Below are 17,266 nucleotides of genomic sequence, written 5' to 3'. Positions count from 1 at the left end.
GTGGATTACTAAAAGGATTAGTCTACTCAGGTGTGAATTCAGAGTGGGCTGTCCTTTGGAAAACTTCTACTGTGATTGGTAGATGGAAGAACTTAGGGGAGGTGACATAGGAGAAAACCCCCTATATAAGAAAAGGACGGTCTCTTGAAAAGAGGTTCTTGAAGAACAGTCTCTAAGGAGGCTGTTAGAAGGAGAGTGCTCTAAGGAGGCTCTGAAAAAACAGTCTCTAAGGAGTCTCTTGGGAGAGGCTCTTGAAGACAGTCAGAAGACTCTCTCTCTGGAGAAGGATGGCTGGCTGAACTGGTGTTTATATTCTTGCTTGGACAGATCTTGTGGTGAGTGATTAAGGACTGACTGATCTCTCTCTAAAGACTCAGGTCTAGGCCATGTTGGCTTAAGGCCCTTCAAACTTATTCCTTTCTTACTCTTTCTCTCTCTCTTAATTCCTCATTGTATTACTAATTAAAATTCTCTATAAAACCCAGTTGACTTGGGTATATTCATAATTGGGAATATTTCCCTGGTGATCACCTTATATTTGATTTAAAAACAAAACACTGTAGTGAAAACATATTTCCTGCGGTCACAATTTACTCACCCACTCTTATATCTACTATAATTTATATCTTCCACTATTTTAATCACTACAGTTTATGGCCTTCAACCATTTTAACTCTTACAGATTATGTCTCCCACTCTTTTAAATATTACAGTAGTTATAGCATTATATATGCTTTAAGATTTGTAAAGCACTTTACATATATGAGCTCATTTGATTGTCACAACAATCCTAAGACAAGTACTATTATCCCCATTTTATAGACAAGGAAACTGAGGCACAGACAAGTTAAGTGATTTGCCCACACAAGGTCACACTGGAAGGAAGTGTCTGAAGTGGGATTTAAACTTTTTCCTTCCTGATTTCAAGTCTCCTTCTATATCCATTTTGATACCTAGCTGCCTATGAAGGTACTTAATGAATATTTGCCAAATTAATCTGAATCCTGACACCGTGCAGGGACAAGAATTCTGGATTTGAAATTAGAGATTTATGTTTCAAATCCCTGTTCTGCTACTTATAAACTATAACCTCAGGTAAGTCATTTAAACTCTGCCTCAATTTCTTCATCTAAAAATGAGAAAGTTGGGCTAGAAGGCCTCAAAGATCTCTTGCCACTCAATCTATTCTCTCTTAATCCAAACATCAGAATTACAAACCTCTCCTGCACATATCCACACCCAGGACATATGTTTGGATCAAAGGAATTTGCATACCCACTTATATACAAACATCTACATACACATGTACATCTATGCATACACGTATGCACACATATAGTGTCTGCCACTCAAGTATGGATTCTTTTCTCCAAATCTGATTCCATTCTATCTTTTCTTTATTTTTTCTTTTACTTTGTTTAAACCTTTACCTTCTGTCTTGGAGTCAATACTGTATATTGGCTTCAAGGCAGAAGAGTGGTAAGGGCTAGGCAATGGGGGTGAAATGACTCACTCAGGGTCATAAACCTAAGAAGTGTCTGAGGCCACATTTGAACCCAGGACCTCGCATCTCTGGGCCTGGCTCTCAATCCACTGAGCTACCCAGCTGCCCCCCCCCCCCCCATTCTATCTTTTCTAAAGTCTTTCCTGTTTTTTTCCTCTCTTTTTCCTTTTTTTCCATACACTTCCCCCTTTTCTAAACAAAGTAACTAGAGTCCTCAACCCCTTCCTCCACCCCATCCCAATTTTCTTGTCAAGACAGGATATTATTTTCTCCAATTCTTACCAGTTTGGGCCAAGAGCAGAATCTAGGCCAGGAGAAAGAAAAGATGAATCATTCAGATGAAGGATACATACCCTTCCCACCTGAATGGGAAGAGGGGATAGCTAGTGAAAGGAAACAGATGGGATGGAGCATGGACAGGATGAGGCCAGGAGACTTGATGAAGGAAGTCTATTTTCTTGCTATTGAATCACTGAATATCAGGACTGGAAGGAGCCTTAAAGGTCATCTAATTCAGACCTTATTTTACAGAGGAGAAAAGGGAGACCCAAGAGTAAGGACCATGTTTCCTTCTTTCCCCATCTATACCACAATTCAAAGAAACCTTTCCAGAGAAACCAAGGCCCAAAGAAGGCTTGGCTTGCTTAAAATTACAATGACAAAGGCAAAACTGGGACTAGAACTAAGGTCCTTTGACTTCCAATCCTTCTTGACCCAACTCCTTTCAGATGGACTCTTTCTATTCTAATGTGCTGCCTCCTCTCAACTGGTAACTGAGTACCTAGAGCACCTAGGCTGTCAGTGATAAAACCCAATAACTGATGATTTGGTGGAAGAAAGGGCAATTATGCTAGAGATTCATAAGGATAAGAAGGATGGGGTCAGATTGTGAAGACCTTCAGTGTCAAGATAAAGGTGTTGACTTTATCTCAGGGACAATGGGGAGCCCTTGAGAGATTCTGAGCAAAGGAAGGACATGATCAGAGGGATGCTTTAGGAGGATGAATCTGTCAGCCTGTGCAGGAAGGACTGGAGAGAGAACAATCCTATCCACACTATCTTAAAGTTATGAGCAAGGACAGAGTTGCCTCTTTGGGGGGCTCCTATCTGTGTCAGTCCCAAATTTCTTATCAGGTGATTCTTCCAAATTATACCCAGATAACAGCCCAAGAAAGTCATGACAATAAAACCCAAACAATTCTTTGAAGGCAAGGACTTGACTCCCAAAGGCCCCACAGGCTTGTTGCTGTCCCTAGCTACTAATAGACTAGGCTCACCTGAGCCCCTCACACACAAGTATCTCTGGAATTTCCACCTCTGCCCTGCCAATTGCCTCAGGCTGGTCCGCCCTCTTTCCCCCCTCTTGCATTCTATCTGCTCTCCCTTATCATTTCCCAGACGTCTTGATGTCAATGTCCAGGTTCCAGAAAACTTACTGCCAAGTCTGTACCATTAAAGTAGTGATAAGGAAAAGACTAGTGGTTAGATGGATGTGAAAGGGTGGGCAAGCGGAGGGAGAGGACTTCTTTTGATGGTGATAGCAGGCTCTGTACCCAGGGCTCTTGGCCAAGATCTCCTTCCTCACATGGTAGAGAAGTGTCCAGAAGTACTGGGAGTATCCCGTCCTTCCTCTTGTAGCTGGGGGTACGTGCAGCACTGTACCCAAGGCTCTGGCCAAGCTCTCCCCACTCAGTCACAATAGTTTCAGGACAGCTGCCTTCATACCTCAAGGAGGGGAGGAGGGAACACTAACTAGCACCTGCCCTTTTGACAGGCCTCTTATGCCAGAGAACACAAACACTGGTGCAGTGCAGTTCTTTCCCTCAGCCAGCCAAGTTGGCCATGTTTGCTGATCATCTACAGCATGGCAAGCAGGGAGCTAAGCTATGCTTTCAAGGAGATGGGAGCAAGAGAAGAAAGTCCTGCAAAGGCAGGAGGAGGAAAAAACAAATCCCAGGCTACAAAGTCTTAGTCAAGTCAACAAAATCCCAGGGAAGCTATGGGAGATTTAGGAGGTGGTTGGGGAAGAGGGAGGAGGGAGGGATTGTCTGTACTTCTTCTCCAGGCATGGAAGGTATGAACAAACATCTCCCTTCCCCCTAAGGAGAGAACAGAAGCTGCAGGCTGCAGGCCACCCAAGGGGAGGGGGAGGAAGAGAAATGCCAGATTCCTTCTTAGTCCAATGCTAAATCCTTTAGAGGGCATAGAGCATGAAATAGTAGGCATGAATTGAATTGCAGCTGGCTCCCTGACTTCCCAAACCCCCAAACATATGCCCAACCAGGGATCTTGGCTCTGGGAAGAGGTTAATTTTGTGCTAATCAACTCTGACTCCATTGAGGAGAAATACCTCCTTGTCCTTACCTGGCCCAGATCTAGGGTGACGTTGACTTCGCTGTACTCCAAACCCCGGGAGAGTGGAGGGCTCTGCCACCATCGCTCCGTTCCATCCACTGCATTGGTGATAGGATGAGCCTTGTTGATGTTGGCTGATGTGCAGATGTCACAGTACTGACCCTGAAAGTAAGGAGAATGGTCAAACAGAAACTAGAAAAAGGGCTTTGAGAGTCCCATATAGTGGCCCCAATCATCAAACTCCCCTTTGTAAACCTCAAAATTTCTTAGACTTATAAATGTTGGAAATTTCACCATTGGGAAATTTCATACTTGAAAAATTTCCTATTGATAGTGGGTCTTGACTATTGGAATGTGAACTCCATTGGCATGGGAGGTTCCTTCTCCTACCTTCTTAAGATTACTTTAGGACAGAAACCTTTTGCTGAACAATGGAAAGGACTTTGACCTATGCTTAAGCATAGAACAGGAATTTCTTTGAGTCATGATTGATTTTAGAATTGATACAATGGAGATACTTGGAATCAATCTCCACCCTATTCAGTCCTAACAGGATTGAGTAAGGGCTGTAGCCTAGATCAAAATTTAATTATTCCAATCTCTACCCTACTCAGGTTAACAGGATTTAGAAAGGGCTGTAGCAAAGGAGCAAAGATTTAATTATTTGAAAATATGACCTTCAACAGACATGTGCAAAGCCAGAGACCTCTGGGCGGTCCTGGGTTAAGCTAGAGCCTCCATTGGCACAGGGAAATTGATGGACAGGTGATTGGTAGATGTGAGGACTGAGGGGAGGCAACTTGGATGGTTTCCTTAAAGATAGGGGAGTCTGAAGACTCGGGGTGGTGGTGAAGTTGGTCGGTGTGGTTGGTGTGGCTCTGAGAAGCTTGCTCTGAAGGAAGCTGAAGGTGGGGGCCTCTGAGACTGTTTCTCCATTTTTGGTCACGTGAGTAATAGGGACTGATCTCTTTTCTTTGCCTCAGCTATCTAAGGGCTTGGGCCTTTTGGCCCAGCCTAAACAGAAGGGGTATTTAAGCCCTATTCCCTTCTCTCCCTTTTTCTCTCTCTCTATCTCTAATTCCTTTCTTCCTCCTATTGAAATTAAACTCCATAAAAGGTTGACAGCTGACTTGAGTTTTCATTTAGGAATTACATAGCTGAATTCCTTGGCGACCTTAAATTAATATATATCAGTCTTTTAAAGTGATTTCCTTGTCACACCTTCCACCCTGAAAATTCTGACTGGCTCTTCAAGTATCCAACACAGACACAGGAAGGTCCTTGAGTCCATCATTCCCAGAGGAATTAGCTATAACTTTATATGATCACTGTAGGAACTCCATGAGGTAAGTAGGATAGGCAATAAACATTTGTCTCCTTTTAGGTAAAGCGAACAAGAAATATAATTGTCATTTTACAGAGAAGGTAAACTGCATTTAAAAACAAAATTCTGAAATTAAGTTTCCTCAACTATAAAATGAGGATAATAACCTCACCAGATTGTTGTGAGGATGCATTGAGATAATAGAGTTCTAGCAATTTGTAATCCTTAAAGAACTGTGTAAATGCTAACTACTGTTATCATCATGTAAAGAAATACAGAGGTTTAGACAGAAGGTCAAACAAGCCCGTAACCAAAAAAGGCTGAGGATACTTACTCTAATTAGACTTTGAGCTCCTAGAGGAGGAACTGTGAAGTCTTCTCTTGACTTCTAAATAAAATAGCTAACCGCAAACCTGGCACATGGAATTTGGGAAGAATTTGTTGACTGACTGCACATTTGTCACAATGCCAAATAAGTTCCCTAGAGTTAATTTTCACTTAATATGTTGATTGTAATAGTTTCCCACAAATATTTTTAGTTCATGGTCTAAGGGACAAAAAGCCCAAAGGCTACCCATTCTACCTGCTCTTAAATGTCCCTACTAAAGGAAAAAACAAAATACCTTCAGCAGGATACAAGCACAAGTGTAAGATAAAGGGGATCATGAAAATACACTAGATGAGAGTCTGGAGACCTCAACTCTATGGGTTCTCACTGTGTTGCCCTGAGCTCATACATCATGGCTTCCTCATTCTCTTCCCATTGGCAAAATGAAAGAATTCTTTTAGATGGTTGTCTGACTTTGTCATTCTGTGATCCATGAGTCTACAAGACAGGAATTCTGGTCCTGTTTGAGATGCACTGGCCAGACAATATCAAAAGTCAATCATTAATTCTTGCCAGAAGCTAAAGTACAGGCATGGCCACATCATAAAAACTTATCCTCCAGGAGACTAGTTTCCCACACCATGCCAGGGTTCCTTCACTGAGAATCTAGAGATTCAAAAGCAGGTTTTCTGGGGCATTCACTGGATGCTCTCCAGCAGGAGTTAATGCCAAATACTTGGGAAACTGGCAAATAATTACCTTCTCTAAGTCTTTTTCTTACTTTCCTCACCTCTACACATGGAGAGCTACAACCTCACAACCAAGGACAGTGACTCTGGGGGAATATCGTTCTGGGGGAAGCTGGAAGATACTCTTTACTCAGGTGAATAAAACTAGTATTAATATCTACCAGGTACTTAATCTTACATCAGCCTTTAAAACTTCCTTGCTGAGAACCACCACCCCTTGCTGGAGGCAATAGAGTGCTCTCCTAAAGCAAAGGGAGTGAGGATTATGGTTTCCAGAGAAACTAGAATCAAGATGTTACAATCAGGCACAAAAAGAGTCTCCTAGAAGAGGCCAAAGGAAAGTCTCTCATTTTCCCTTTACCAGCCACCCCTGGACTGTGATTAAGGCTGATAGTCTTCCCCCTTATCTGGCAAACATCTAGAGCATGAATGGGGCCCAGCGAGGGGAGGACATCAACCATTCAGAGCCACATGCTATACCAAACGTTCACAGAGCAGAGGGGTGGGGGTTTGAGGAGACCACCAATGGCTTGGCCTTGACCAGAGAGGTTAGAGAAAAGCAGCTCTGGCAGGACTTCAACTACAAGCTAATGGACATACTTGTCAATACTTAGCTCCTGTGGGACCAGCCATAAGAAAAGAACCACAGGAAAGACAAAAAGAAATGAACGAAGCTGTTAGAGCTGGGAGGGGGCTTAAGCAGAAGAAAGTTAGTCCTGGAAAGGACCTTAAAAGTCCTAGAAACTGAACATGATATACTGGCCAAGCTTGGCCCCCTGGAGCAGACTTGAGAAAGTTTACTTCCCTTCTTTTGATGATGAGGTGGGGGACCACAGGTGTGGAATGTCATATATGTTGCCAGACATGCAAGCGACATCTGTTGATTGATTTTACTGAACTTTTTTTTGTTGTTGTTAAAAGGGAAGAATGACTGGTAGAGGAGCAAGGAGGGATATATTTGGAAATGGATGTAAAATAAAATCAAAAGGCATGAAGAAAACTTTTTTTTTAAAGCCTCCCCCTCACCCCCATCCCAAAGCTCTTTTGGTTGATTTTACACATGAGGAAATGAAGGTTCACCAAAGAGATGCCTCTTTTCTCAAGAGCCCAGGGCAGTATGAAGGCAGGGACAATATTTCTACCTTCTTTGCATTCTTACCACTTAGCACAATGCTTGGCACACAGTAGGCACTTGGCATAGTAGGCCTGTTGGCTAACAGTCTAGCTCTGGGTTTTTTTTACCATTTTAAAAAAATCACAGATCTCTTTGGCATTTTGGTGAACCCTACAGACCCCTTCTCAAAACAATGTTTTTTTTTGTCTACATTCATAATCAACAGAAATTTCAGTTTGAAGCTGATGCAAATAAAGATGTAATTTCTTCCCTATCCAAGTGGACTATAAGTTAAGAACTCTTGATCTAGGTGGAAAAAGCCAGCCTCATGAAACAGTGAGGGAACAAAACAGGACAATGCATGATGGGTCTGCAATTTAGCCTCACAGTCTAGGAGCCCACCTGGCCCTCCAGATGTGGGTCTGCCTCATACATTTTCAGAGCTATATGTGCCAGGCCCTTAAGTCTTCCCTGAAAATGGACAATCAGGTGAGGGGATAGGTATGTACATAAACACTTGGCTTAACAATTAGGATTCCGAGAGAAGGACCAGGGATCCAGTACCACCTCTAGAAGAACCTAGGCCTGGCCTAGTCCTATAAAAGGTGCAAATTAAACATCCTTTTCAGCAACTTGACAAAGAGAAGGAAAATATGTAGACCAAACAGTCTATAATAGTAGGTATACTCCAGCCCACCCAGCTCTGGGGACCAGCTTCTGTCTCAATTTTGGACAACAGGGGCCACAGGGAGTAAAAAATGGCCTTAGTTTCTCCCCTCCCCTCTACTGAGACCAGCACCCAGAAAAGGGGAGGCAGAATATCCAGAAGGAACCAGAGCTGGCAGGCTTGGAAATCCGGATCAAACAAACCATGTCAATCAAGCCCGTAGAGGGCTCAGATCAGGTTGCAAAGATACCTGCTATCTCCCCTCCTTATCCTACACTCAACCATTACTGCCACACAGAGTTAAAGCTGACCCTGAAGGAAAGTGTAGTCTCCCCATTGTTCAAGGTACTGCCCATCAATCATTGAAACTTTAGTATAAAATCAATCTCCCCTCTCTACCTGGGGAGATAGAACTCATACATACAAACCAATTTTGTGATGTTATCAGGCAATAGGAAGATGAGAGAGATCACCAGATATTGAAATGGTCAAGCAAGATGGGCTAACTTAAGCTTTGCCTTAAAGTAGGTACATTTGGAGGAATTTATGGGCTGCCACCAAAGTAGGAGGAAGTCACAAAACATAGAATGGTGGACAAAGGGAAAGGCTTTTGCCAGAGCTGGTCCACCACAAAAGGCAGTTCAACATTTCTAACCTGGGTTGACAAATGCCACTATTTCCAGCTGGAATCTAAGAAAGGATGTGGGTACAGGAGTCAGGAGATTTGGGTTCTGGTTTTGCTGGCTGGCTTCATAAAGCCCTTTACCCTCTATGTACTGGATTTTCTCTGTTTATAAAATGGGGATAATCCCTATTCTGCCTAGTACACTGAGTCTTATAAGGATCAAAAGACTGGGAACAAAAGAATCCTCTCTCTTCCCCTTCTCTCTGGATTTTGGGGAAAATCTGAGGAGATCCACACTATGTTCCAATAATTTCAGACCTTTGTGATAAAGATCAGTCTGACTTCTTCCTGCTGCACCCCCACCCGCAGACTCCTTCCCACCATTCTCAGCTGCCTCCCTCCTCCCTTTTCAGCCCCTGCACATTCCCCAAGGGCCATCCGCCAGGAACATCTTAGAGCTGAAACCCTTTACTTTGCCAGCTCTGGGGCTGTTGTAAGGAAGCAACAGCCATAGATAAGGACTTCCCCTTGGTGATTCATGTCTTGATGCAAAGGGCTCCCAGAGCTCACTCAGCATCTGACTTCACTCACTTCTGAAATCCTGAAATTCCTCCCTGCCCATCTGAAGTCAAACCTGCTTCCCAAAGGAAACAAGGAAACCTTGCATTCAAGACCAATTCCCTTTTCTGTGTGATCCAGCCAGGACAGACTTCTCATCACCTTCCTCCCAACTCCACCTAATTTGGCTCATTCTTGACTCTCAGTCTTTCCTCTAATAGTTCCTTGCTTCCCTCAAAGCCTACCTGTCTGGGAAGCCTTCCTTGACTACTCCAAACCACAGCAGCATCTTTCTCTGAACTCCTACATTCATGATTGTCTATACCATGAATTTTTGGGTGACATCAGAACAAGGAAAGGTGGCATACTTAAACTGTTTCATAAGTGTGAATTATTTCAAATACTTGAAGACAGGATCTGTGTTCTCTGTCTAACAGTATATATTGCTGCCCTACCTGGTACAATAGATAATATGCTAGACTTGGACGTCAGGAAGGTCTGGGTTCAAATCCACCCCATACACTTAGAATTTGTATGAATTTAGGCAAGTCACTGTTTAGCATTTAAAACTTTTCACAATGTGGGCTTCTCCCTCCCTGTCTAGTCATCTTATATTTAACCCCTATCCAGTATTCCACGGTTCAAACTCTAGCAGGCTTTTCCGTCTTCTCAACTCAGCTTAAATCCCACCTTCTACAGTAGATCTTTTACTTTTTTTAGTTACCTTCTCCCTGAGATCACTTTCAATTTACACTGCCCATATTTTGTAGATATGATATTTTGCATGGTTTCTTATGAGAATTCGAGTTTTATTTAGGAAAAAGAACAATGTTTTTGCCTTTCTTTGAATCTCTGGGACTTTAAGCACAGTGTCTGAAATGTGATAAGCTTTTTATTTTATTTCAAACTTTTACCTTTCATCTTAGAATCAATACTGTGTATTGTCCCAAGGCAGAAGAGTGGTAAGGGCTAGGCAATGGGGGTTAAGTGACTTGCTCAGGGTCACTCAGCTAGGAAGTGTTTGAGGCCAGATCTGAACTGAGGACCTCTTGTCTCTAGGTCTGGCTCTCAATCCAATGAACCACCCAGTTGCCCCCTCTCCCGGACTCCAAATAAATTTTAATTAAATGCTTCTTAACTTATTACTAACCTCTTTAGACCTGTTCCCTCATCTATGAGAGGATTGGATGCTCTAAGATCTTTTTTAGCTCTAAAGCTATGATCCTATACTCCATTAATTTAGTCTTATGAGGAGCTTAAGATGAAGCTCACAAAGTCAACACTTAGTTATCCATGTGTGATTTATCTGTAACATCTATTTAATCCTAACTTGGCTTTCCCTTACCCCAGAGAAAGATATTTATCTGGGTCATTTCCATGACTCTAGTTAATATAAGCTAAGGGAATAGTAAAAATAACAAAATCCTTTTCATTTTAATATCAGCTTGAGCCAAAACAGACATTTTTTTATGCCCCACTCCTCTGCCCAGAAACCCATTTTGAACACTTCCTCCCTCTGTTGTCTGCAGTAATGGGGGGAAGGGTGGGTGCACAGGCAGCTTGAACTTGCAGTTTGGGCACTCTAATCGTAAGTCTTGAAAATATTTGCCAATGATGTCCTAGGACTGTGATGGTGAACTTATGGCACATGTGCCAAAGATGGCACACAGAGACCTCTCTGTTAGCAGGCAAAGGCTCCTGGCTTGGCCAGTCTGCAACCTTCAGGCCCTGACCCCGCCCCTGAATGCAGGGATGGGTAGGGCACTGCACCCAGTCAGGGGGCAGGGCTCACATTTGGGGGTGCAGCACAAGGTCCCTAAAAAGTTCTGAAAGGTTCTAAGATATGCTATATCAAAGGATATCACAAATATCTATCTCAATGTCAAATATGAAGAATATTTAGCCTATCCAGTATTTTGGGCTCTCTATATTTTGAGAAAGAAAACCTAGTTTGGAAGCTGAGTTGACTGCCTGGGTGACTTTAGACAAAGCACTCACTTCACGTGCCAGGGGTGTTCAGTACAGTATACGATAGGCACTTAATAAATGTTTGCTTCTGCCTCCATAGAGTTCTTTCTGTTATACTATGCTGCCCCTATTGTCTCTCTTCTCTGAACATCTGATAGAAGTAGGAGCCTATAGAGGCGGGATGTTAGAGACAATATCAGATGAGAGAGATTATGAGTTATTTTCTCTTAATTGTTTCTCTTCAGTATAGTTGAGGGTTAGGTATCCAGAAATAACTGCGATATAAAATTTTTTAAAAGAATTATTTTTAAGTAAAAGAAAAATTTTCTTATATCTGATCTCTCCTTTTATTGGAAGAAAAAAACTTCTGCTTCACTTATACTTCCTTCTGACCTACTAGCCCTAGAATTCCTACAGCTGAGACTACAAATCATTTAGAGGTACTGACTATTACATTAGGAAAAGTCCTGAATATGGAATCAAAGGATTTGGGTTCAATCCCACATGTATGACTTCAGACAAATCACTTTCTGTTTCTGGGCTCCAGCTTGCTCATCTATAAAACAAGACTGAACTAGACTATCTCTAAGATGCCTTTCAATCTAAATCAATGATACTATAATTGTCCCACAAAGCCTATATCCCTGACTGTTCCAGCCCAAAGGTGGTTACTCTCCTCAGAACTCCCTCACTTAAGTATTAAATATTGAATAGTTCCACCAGGCTCTATCAACTCTCCTAAAGGCAGGAACCCTGGGGCTTCTCGTAAGAGAAAAGCCAAGGAGATGAAACCTTCTGTATACATCTTTTCATCTCTCCCAGAGTATCCTATCATATCACAGGGCTTTGCACTCATTAGGCTCTCACAGCAACAACTGTTAACTGTGCACATGCCACGAAACACAGAACACAAACTCCTTGAGAGCAATAACTCATTTTGTTGTTTGTATCCTCAGCACTTAGTTTAATCCGTACTGAAATGTTTTTGAGTGGCAAAATGTATCGATCAGTTTTCAATAATCTCAAATTGCAGTATTAAGTCATATAGTATATTTAGGAAGGTTTAAGGACTTTAAAAATTAAATACATTCTCCTAAGCCAAGGAGAATAGTGAGGGAAATGGCTAACAGACACACAACCTCTAGACTTCAGTTTTCTCATTTGTTTAAAAAAAAAAAAAGCTGTTGAACAAGATGACTCCTAACATTCCTTCCAGCTCCAAACCCTGTAGATCACATAAAGACCAAAAACAAAAGGGTAGAGACTGGGGAAGCACATCTTTGAATGATTCAACCTTGCAGTTTGTGATGATACAGGATCATGGATTTAGAGCTAGAAGGGATCACAGAAGTCAGCTGGTTCAACTCCCTCATTTTGTAGATAGGAAATTTAATCTTAGAGAGGATGAATAGCTTATCCACACTAATAAGATATGTGAGATTTGAACTCCTGTCTTGTGACTCAAAATCCAGCATATTGCCCACTCTACCACTGATATGTACACTGTCCCAAATTTATAGGATTATGGATTTCAAGCTCAAAGAGATTTTAGATACCATCCAATCTAAGCCATTTGCTTTACAGATGAGCAAACCAAGGTCCAAAGAGGTTAAGTGCCTAAGACTCAAATCCAGGTGATCCTGACTCCATGCCTAAGGATAACCACACTTTCTATATTCAATCGCCACAATGCTAGGCAGTGTGGGCAGAGACAAAAAGGAAGCAGTAGCTATGCTTTAAAAAGGAGAGGGGAGGGAGATAGGCCCACCGGCACAGCATGTACAAAGGTAAAAAAGGTAAATACTTCTAAGAAGTTTTGAGGGAGAAGAGTACAAATAAAAGGGAGAATGAGGAAGTGCCTCAGATGGGAAACTGAACAGCCTGAAGAGGGAAGAAGTTGAGTCTTTCCCCCCAAATTCAACCATCTACCCAACTCCCCAACTCCCCAGAGACAGGCTTTGGGAAAAGATTTAATGGCTTTCTTCATCCCTCTCGGTTTCTAGGGCTATCACTCCCAAATAATCCCTCCAGAGGAGATGAGATGTGGGAAGTGGTAGGATGGTACATCTCTTATTTTTCCATTTCATTCACTACTTCAAAGCAGGATGGTTGGAGGAGAGAGAGGATGTGGGAAGAAGAGGACTTCAGGACAACCCCTGGGCCAAAAAGCCTGGGGGAAGGGATCTTGGTATCATTGAATAGGTCTTGCTCCCAGAGTCCCACACAGTCCCTCATGCAGGGGAAAAATAAGACTCCAGCTCAGATCTAAGTTCTCCTGGGATTTGCATGGAAATGGGAAGCCCCAGTCCAACAACAGATATCAGAGGTTTCAGCCTCTGCCCAGTATTAAGAGGCAGACAGGGTCTCAAGGCTCTTCAGATCATCTGGTCCAGGCCCCTGTCTGTCTGAGCCAGAATCATTTTGGACAGATAAAGTATTCACTTGTTTGAAAAAAAATTCAGAGAAGATTCCAAAAGTTCTCACTCTGAAGTCTTGTAGGGGAAGCTCTTAAATTTTATCTAAACCATTGGAAATGTTAGCTCATTTTAACTGCAGGGAAATAACTGCTCCACTTGCTTCTGGATTTGGAGCCCTCTCCAAGATTCCAGCTAGAGGTTGAAAGTCAAGTGGTTTCTGAGTTCTCCTAGGATCAGCTTCATTCGACTTAAAAGGATACTACCACTGGCACCCTCCTTCCGCAGGATTCAGCGTCACCGGGAGCAGGGGCCCTCCCCGAAACCTCAAAGACTTCAAGAGGGTAAATATAAAGTCACTGAGGGGCCTTTTAATCTGCTTTCAAGATCAGCAGACTCTCGATTCCCTCCAACAGGTCCCTCCACCACAGCCAAGATTTTCACTCGTCAATTAACCGTTTCCGTCTCCCTTCTTTCCTCCTGGGAAATGCTAGTGAACATAGTAAGTAGATAAGACCCAGAACCCAATTAGCTAGCTACCCAAGTCCCTCTTAGCTCTTCGGACGAACGGAATAGCTTTCCATTCGAGAATACTACCAGTGCCCCCAGGGTTTAAGAAAGAACAAATCTCGGCCCTCTCTCCTCAACCTCTGCCCACTCCCCTGCACTAGATTCTCACAACCGCTACCTCAAAGTTGGGGCTAAAATACCGGGAACGAGAGAACTGGAACACACACCTATACCCGGCTGAGTAAAACAGGTAACCGCCAATGACCCTAACCCTAACCTTCACCACCACCCTACTCGTCCTGACTTCGCCGTACCTGGATGGTCTGGTTGGGGTCGCCGCCAGCTACTGGCCCCCCAACTAGCTTGCAGTAAAGATCCTCCGTGGGCCGAGAGGGCCCCCGCGCTCCGGCCGGAGCCTCCTCGCCGCAAGTCGCAGAAGCCGAGATGCGGGCACCCTCGGCCAGGTTGAAGTAGGGTGGGTGTAGACTGAAACCACCGCCCTCACTGCCCAAGTCGCCGCTACCTTCACCACCGGTCTCTGGCGCTCCAGCTCCACCACCGAGAAAAAGCAGCAGTAGCAACAGAAGAGACAGCGCGCAGGGAGACCCGTCCCCCCGGCGGTGCCCAGCTCCCCAACTCGCCATCTTCTCAGGGGAGCGGGCGGCAGGCGCTGGGAAGCGAACGAACTGGAAAAGTAGGAAGAGGAGAGGAGGGTGGGGGTGGGGGGCTCTCAACTCAGCGAGGATCCTCAGCGCACATCCTGAGCGCAGGGCGTCCAATTAACAAATGAATAAATGTGAGAGCCCAACTTTCTCCGACTATCCTGCGCACGCTCCCGGCTTCTTCTCCCCGAGCTCCCAAACCAGTGCTGGGCCACTTAATCCGGGGAGGAGACTTCAAGTTCCCCCCGCCCTCTCCCGCCCCGCTCCTCCTCTCGACTCTCCGGCCCGGCCCAACCCTGTCTAACCCAGCCCGGCCCGGCTCGGCTTGGCTTGGCGCCCACCAGCGGCCCAGCCCCCAGAATGGCTGTCCCGGTGGGGAAAGGGGAGGGGGGCGGGGCTGGATACGGGACAGAGGAGCTTTTAACTCTTCCAGACCCGAAACAAGCCGGGGCACCTGCTGAGGGGAGGGGGAAGGGAGAGAAAGGGAAAGAGGAGGAGACAGCCATTATTCCAGGGGTCGACCCTCTCCTTCCCCCCACCTTGCGTATCGCGGGGCTGGGCCGTGGGAAAAAACCCAGGTTTTCTATGGAAGGGGAGGGTTTCCTTCCCTTCCCTCTTCCTTCATGTGATTTTCCCTACTGGGGGTTGCGGTACCCACCCTCCTCTCCCCTCTGCTTTGCTCCCCTCTCCTTTTTCTCTTCCACCCTCCCTGCTTTTCTCCTTCAGCCCGAAACCTCTGTTCTCTGTAACCACAGGAGCTGACCCCCTGGAAGCGTCAGGAGAGGGTCCGCGGGCTAAAATAGGACTGGGGTGTGTAGAGGGACCCCTCTCCTGGTTGAAGGAGAGACTCCAGAAGCCCATAGTTTGTAAACCCACCGCATTCGGAAACTTCCCGGGGCTCCGGAGTTTTCCACCTTCCAAGAGTAAGGGGATTTTCGCTCGCCCTTTGTTTCGGCCACTGTGGGCACCTCTAGCCTGGGCTCAAGGAGGCGCCGCCCAGCGGCCCCTAGGATGCCGCTGACTCTTGAGACCCTGGCGGGCTAGGAAGGAACATGAAGTCTCCAGACTCTGTAAGGAAAACCGAGGACACTGCAACAATTGTGCATCGACTCTTCCCTCAACTTGTATCTAATCAGCTCAGCATCGAAAGAGTTAAATACCTGGAAGGTGCTAGGATTTCTTTTCCCACCTAAAATAATATTTTTACAAATTTATGGCCCGATCCATTTTTCTCATTATAAACTTTCAGAAATAAACATTTTGGAATCACAGAATTTAGGGCCGGAAGGGTCCTTAGAAGTCATCTAATCTAACCCCATCTTTTACAAAGCACCTATTATATGCGCCTGGTTTACGTTACCTAGTAATTTGTTAGAGTCAAATCATAAGTTACTTCAGTTGGTTCATATTTGTGAGAACAGAGGATATTTCAATGAATAATATTCTCCTATTTTGTTTTGTTCTCCCTTCCTTATAAGTTTGGTGCCTCTCTAACAAAGAGTTGCCCTCTTGCTTTCTGTTCATTGTAAAACTAAAGAGATCCCCTCCCCTCCCCTCTCCCTTTGGATAAAATGAAGGACAAGAAAGGCCCTCAGACACTGTTGTTATGTGATACCATAAGCAAATTAGGGGACCATGGAATGGTTACCTGTCAGATCTATGGATAAGGGAAGAATGTATGATCAAACACAAGAGACAGAGAACATTACAAGATGTAAAATGGATAATTTTAATTATATGAAATTGAAAAGTTTTTGTACAAAAAACCCCAATGCAACCAAGATTAGAAGGAAAGTAGAAACCTGGGGAAAGTTTTTTACAGCAAGTTTCTCTGATAAATGCCTCATTTCTCAAATAGAGAGAGAACAGAATTGAATTTATAGGAGTACAAGTCATTTGACAATTGATGATCAAAGAATATGAAGAGGCAGTATTCAGATGAAGAAATCAAAACTATTTATAGTCATACTAAAAAAAAACGGTCTAAATCACTATTGATCCAGGAAATGCCGATTAAAACAACTCTGAAGTACCACCTCTTACCTATCAGATTGGCTAATAAGATGGAAAAGGAAAACAACAAATGTTGGAGGGGATGTAGAAAAATTGAGACACTAATGCATCCTTGGTGGAATTGTGGACAGAACTAAACATTCTGGAGAGCAATTAGGAACTGTGCCCAAAGGGCTATAAAACTAGATCTGTATCCTAAACCAATAAAAAGTCAGGGGGAACCTCTTTGTGCAAAAATATTTATAGTAGCTCTTTTTTTTTTGTAAAGGCAAAAAATTGGAAATTGAGGGAATGTCCATCAGTTAGGGAATGACTAAACAAGTTGTGGTATGAAATTGGGATAGAATACTATTATGCTATATGAAATGATGAACAGGATACTTTCAGAAAAACCTGGGAATGAGGGCAGCTGGGTGACTCAGTGGATTGAGAGTCAGACCAAGAAACAAGAGGTCCTGGGTTCAAATATGGTATT

The 17,266-nt window shown here is 43.8% G+C and overlaps 1 protein-coding gene across 3 annotated transcripts in view; it reads right to left on the bottom strand.

Moving 5' to 3' along the window:
• Window positions 1-15,782, bottom strand: part of LAMA5 (laminin subunit alpha 5) — a 135,933-nt gene extending 120,151 nt beyond the window's left edge. For 2 of the 3 annotated variants that reach the window (XM_056812873.1, XM_056812874.1), the window contains exons 1-2: window positions 14,431-15,100; window positions 3,869-4,021 (exon numbers count right to left, since the gene is read on the bottom strand). In XM_056812873.1, coding sequence (XP_056668851.1) covers window positions 3,869-4,021; window positions 14,431-14,760 — 483 coding nt within the window. In that variant the 5' untranslated portion in view covers window positions 14,761-15,100. Of the gene's footprint in view, window positions 1-3,868; window positions 4,022-14,430; window positions 15,101-15,654 lie in introns of those variants that run through there. The other variant, XM_056812875.1, reaches the window with a different exon arrangement.
• Window positions 15,783-17,266: the final 1,484 nt, after the last annotated feature.

The sequence above is a fragment of the Monodelphis domestica genome, chromosome 1 (assembly GCF_027887165.1).
Source record: "Monodelphis domestica isolate mMonDom1 chromosome 1, mMonDom1.pri, whole genome shotgun sequence".
Classification (NCBI taxonomy): domain Eukaryota; kingdom Metazoa; phylum Chordata; class Mammalia; order Didelphimorphia; family Didelphidae; genus Monodelphis; species Monodelphis domestica.
This window is presented reverse-complemented; position numbering and strand designations above follow the sequence as displayed.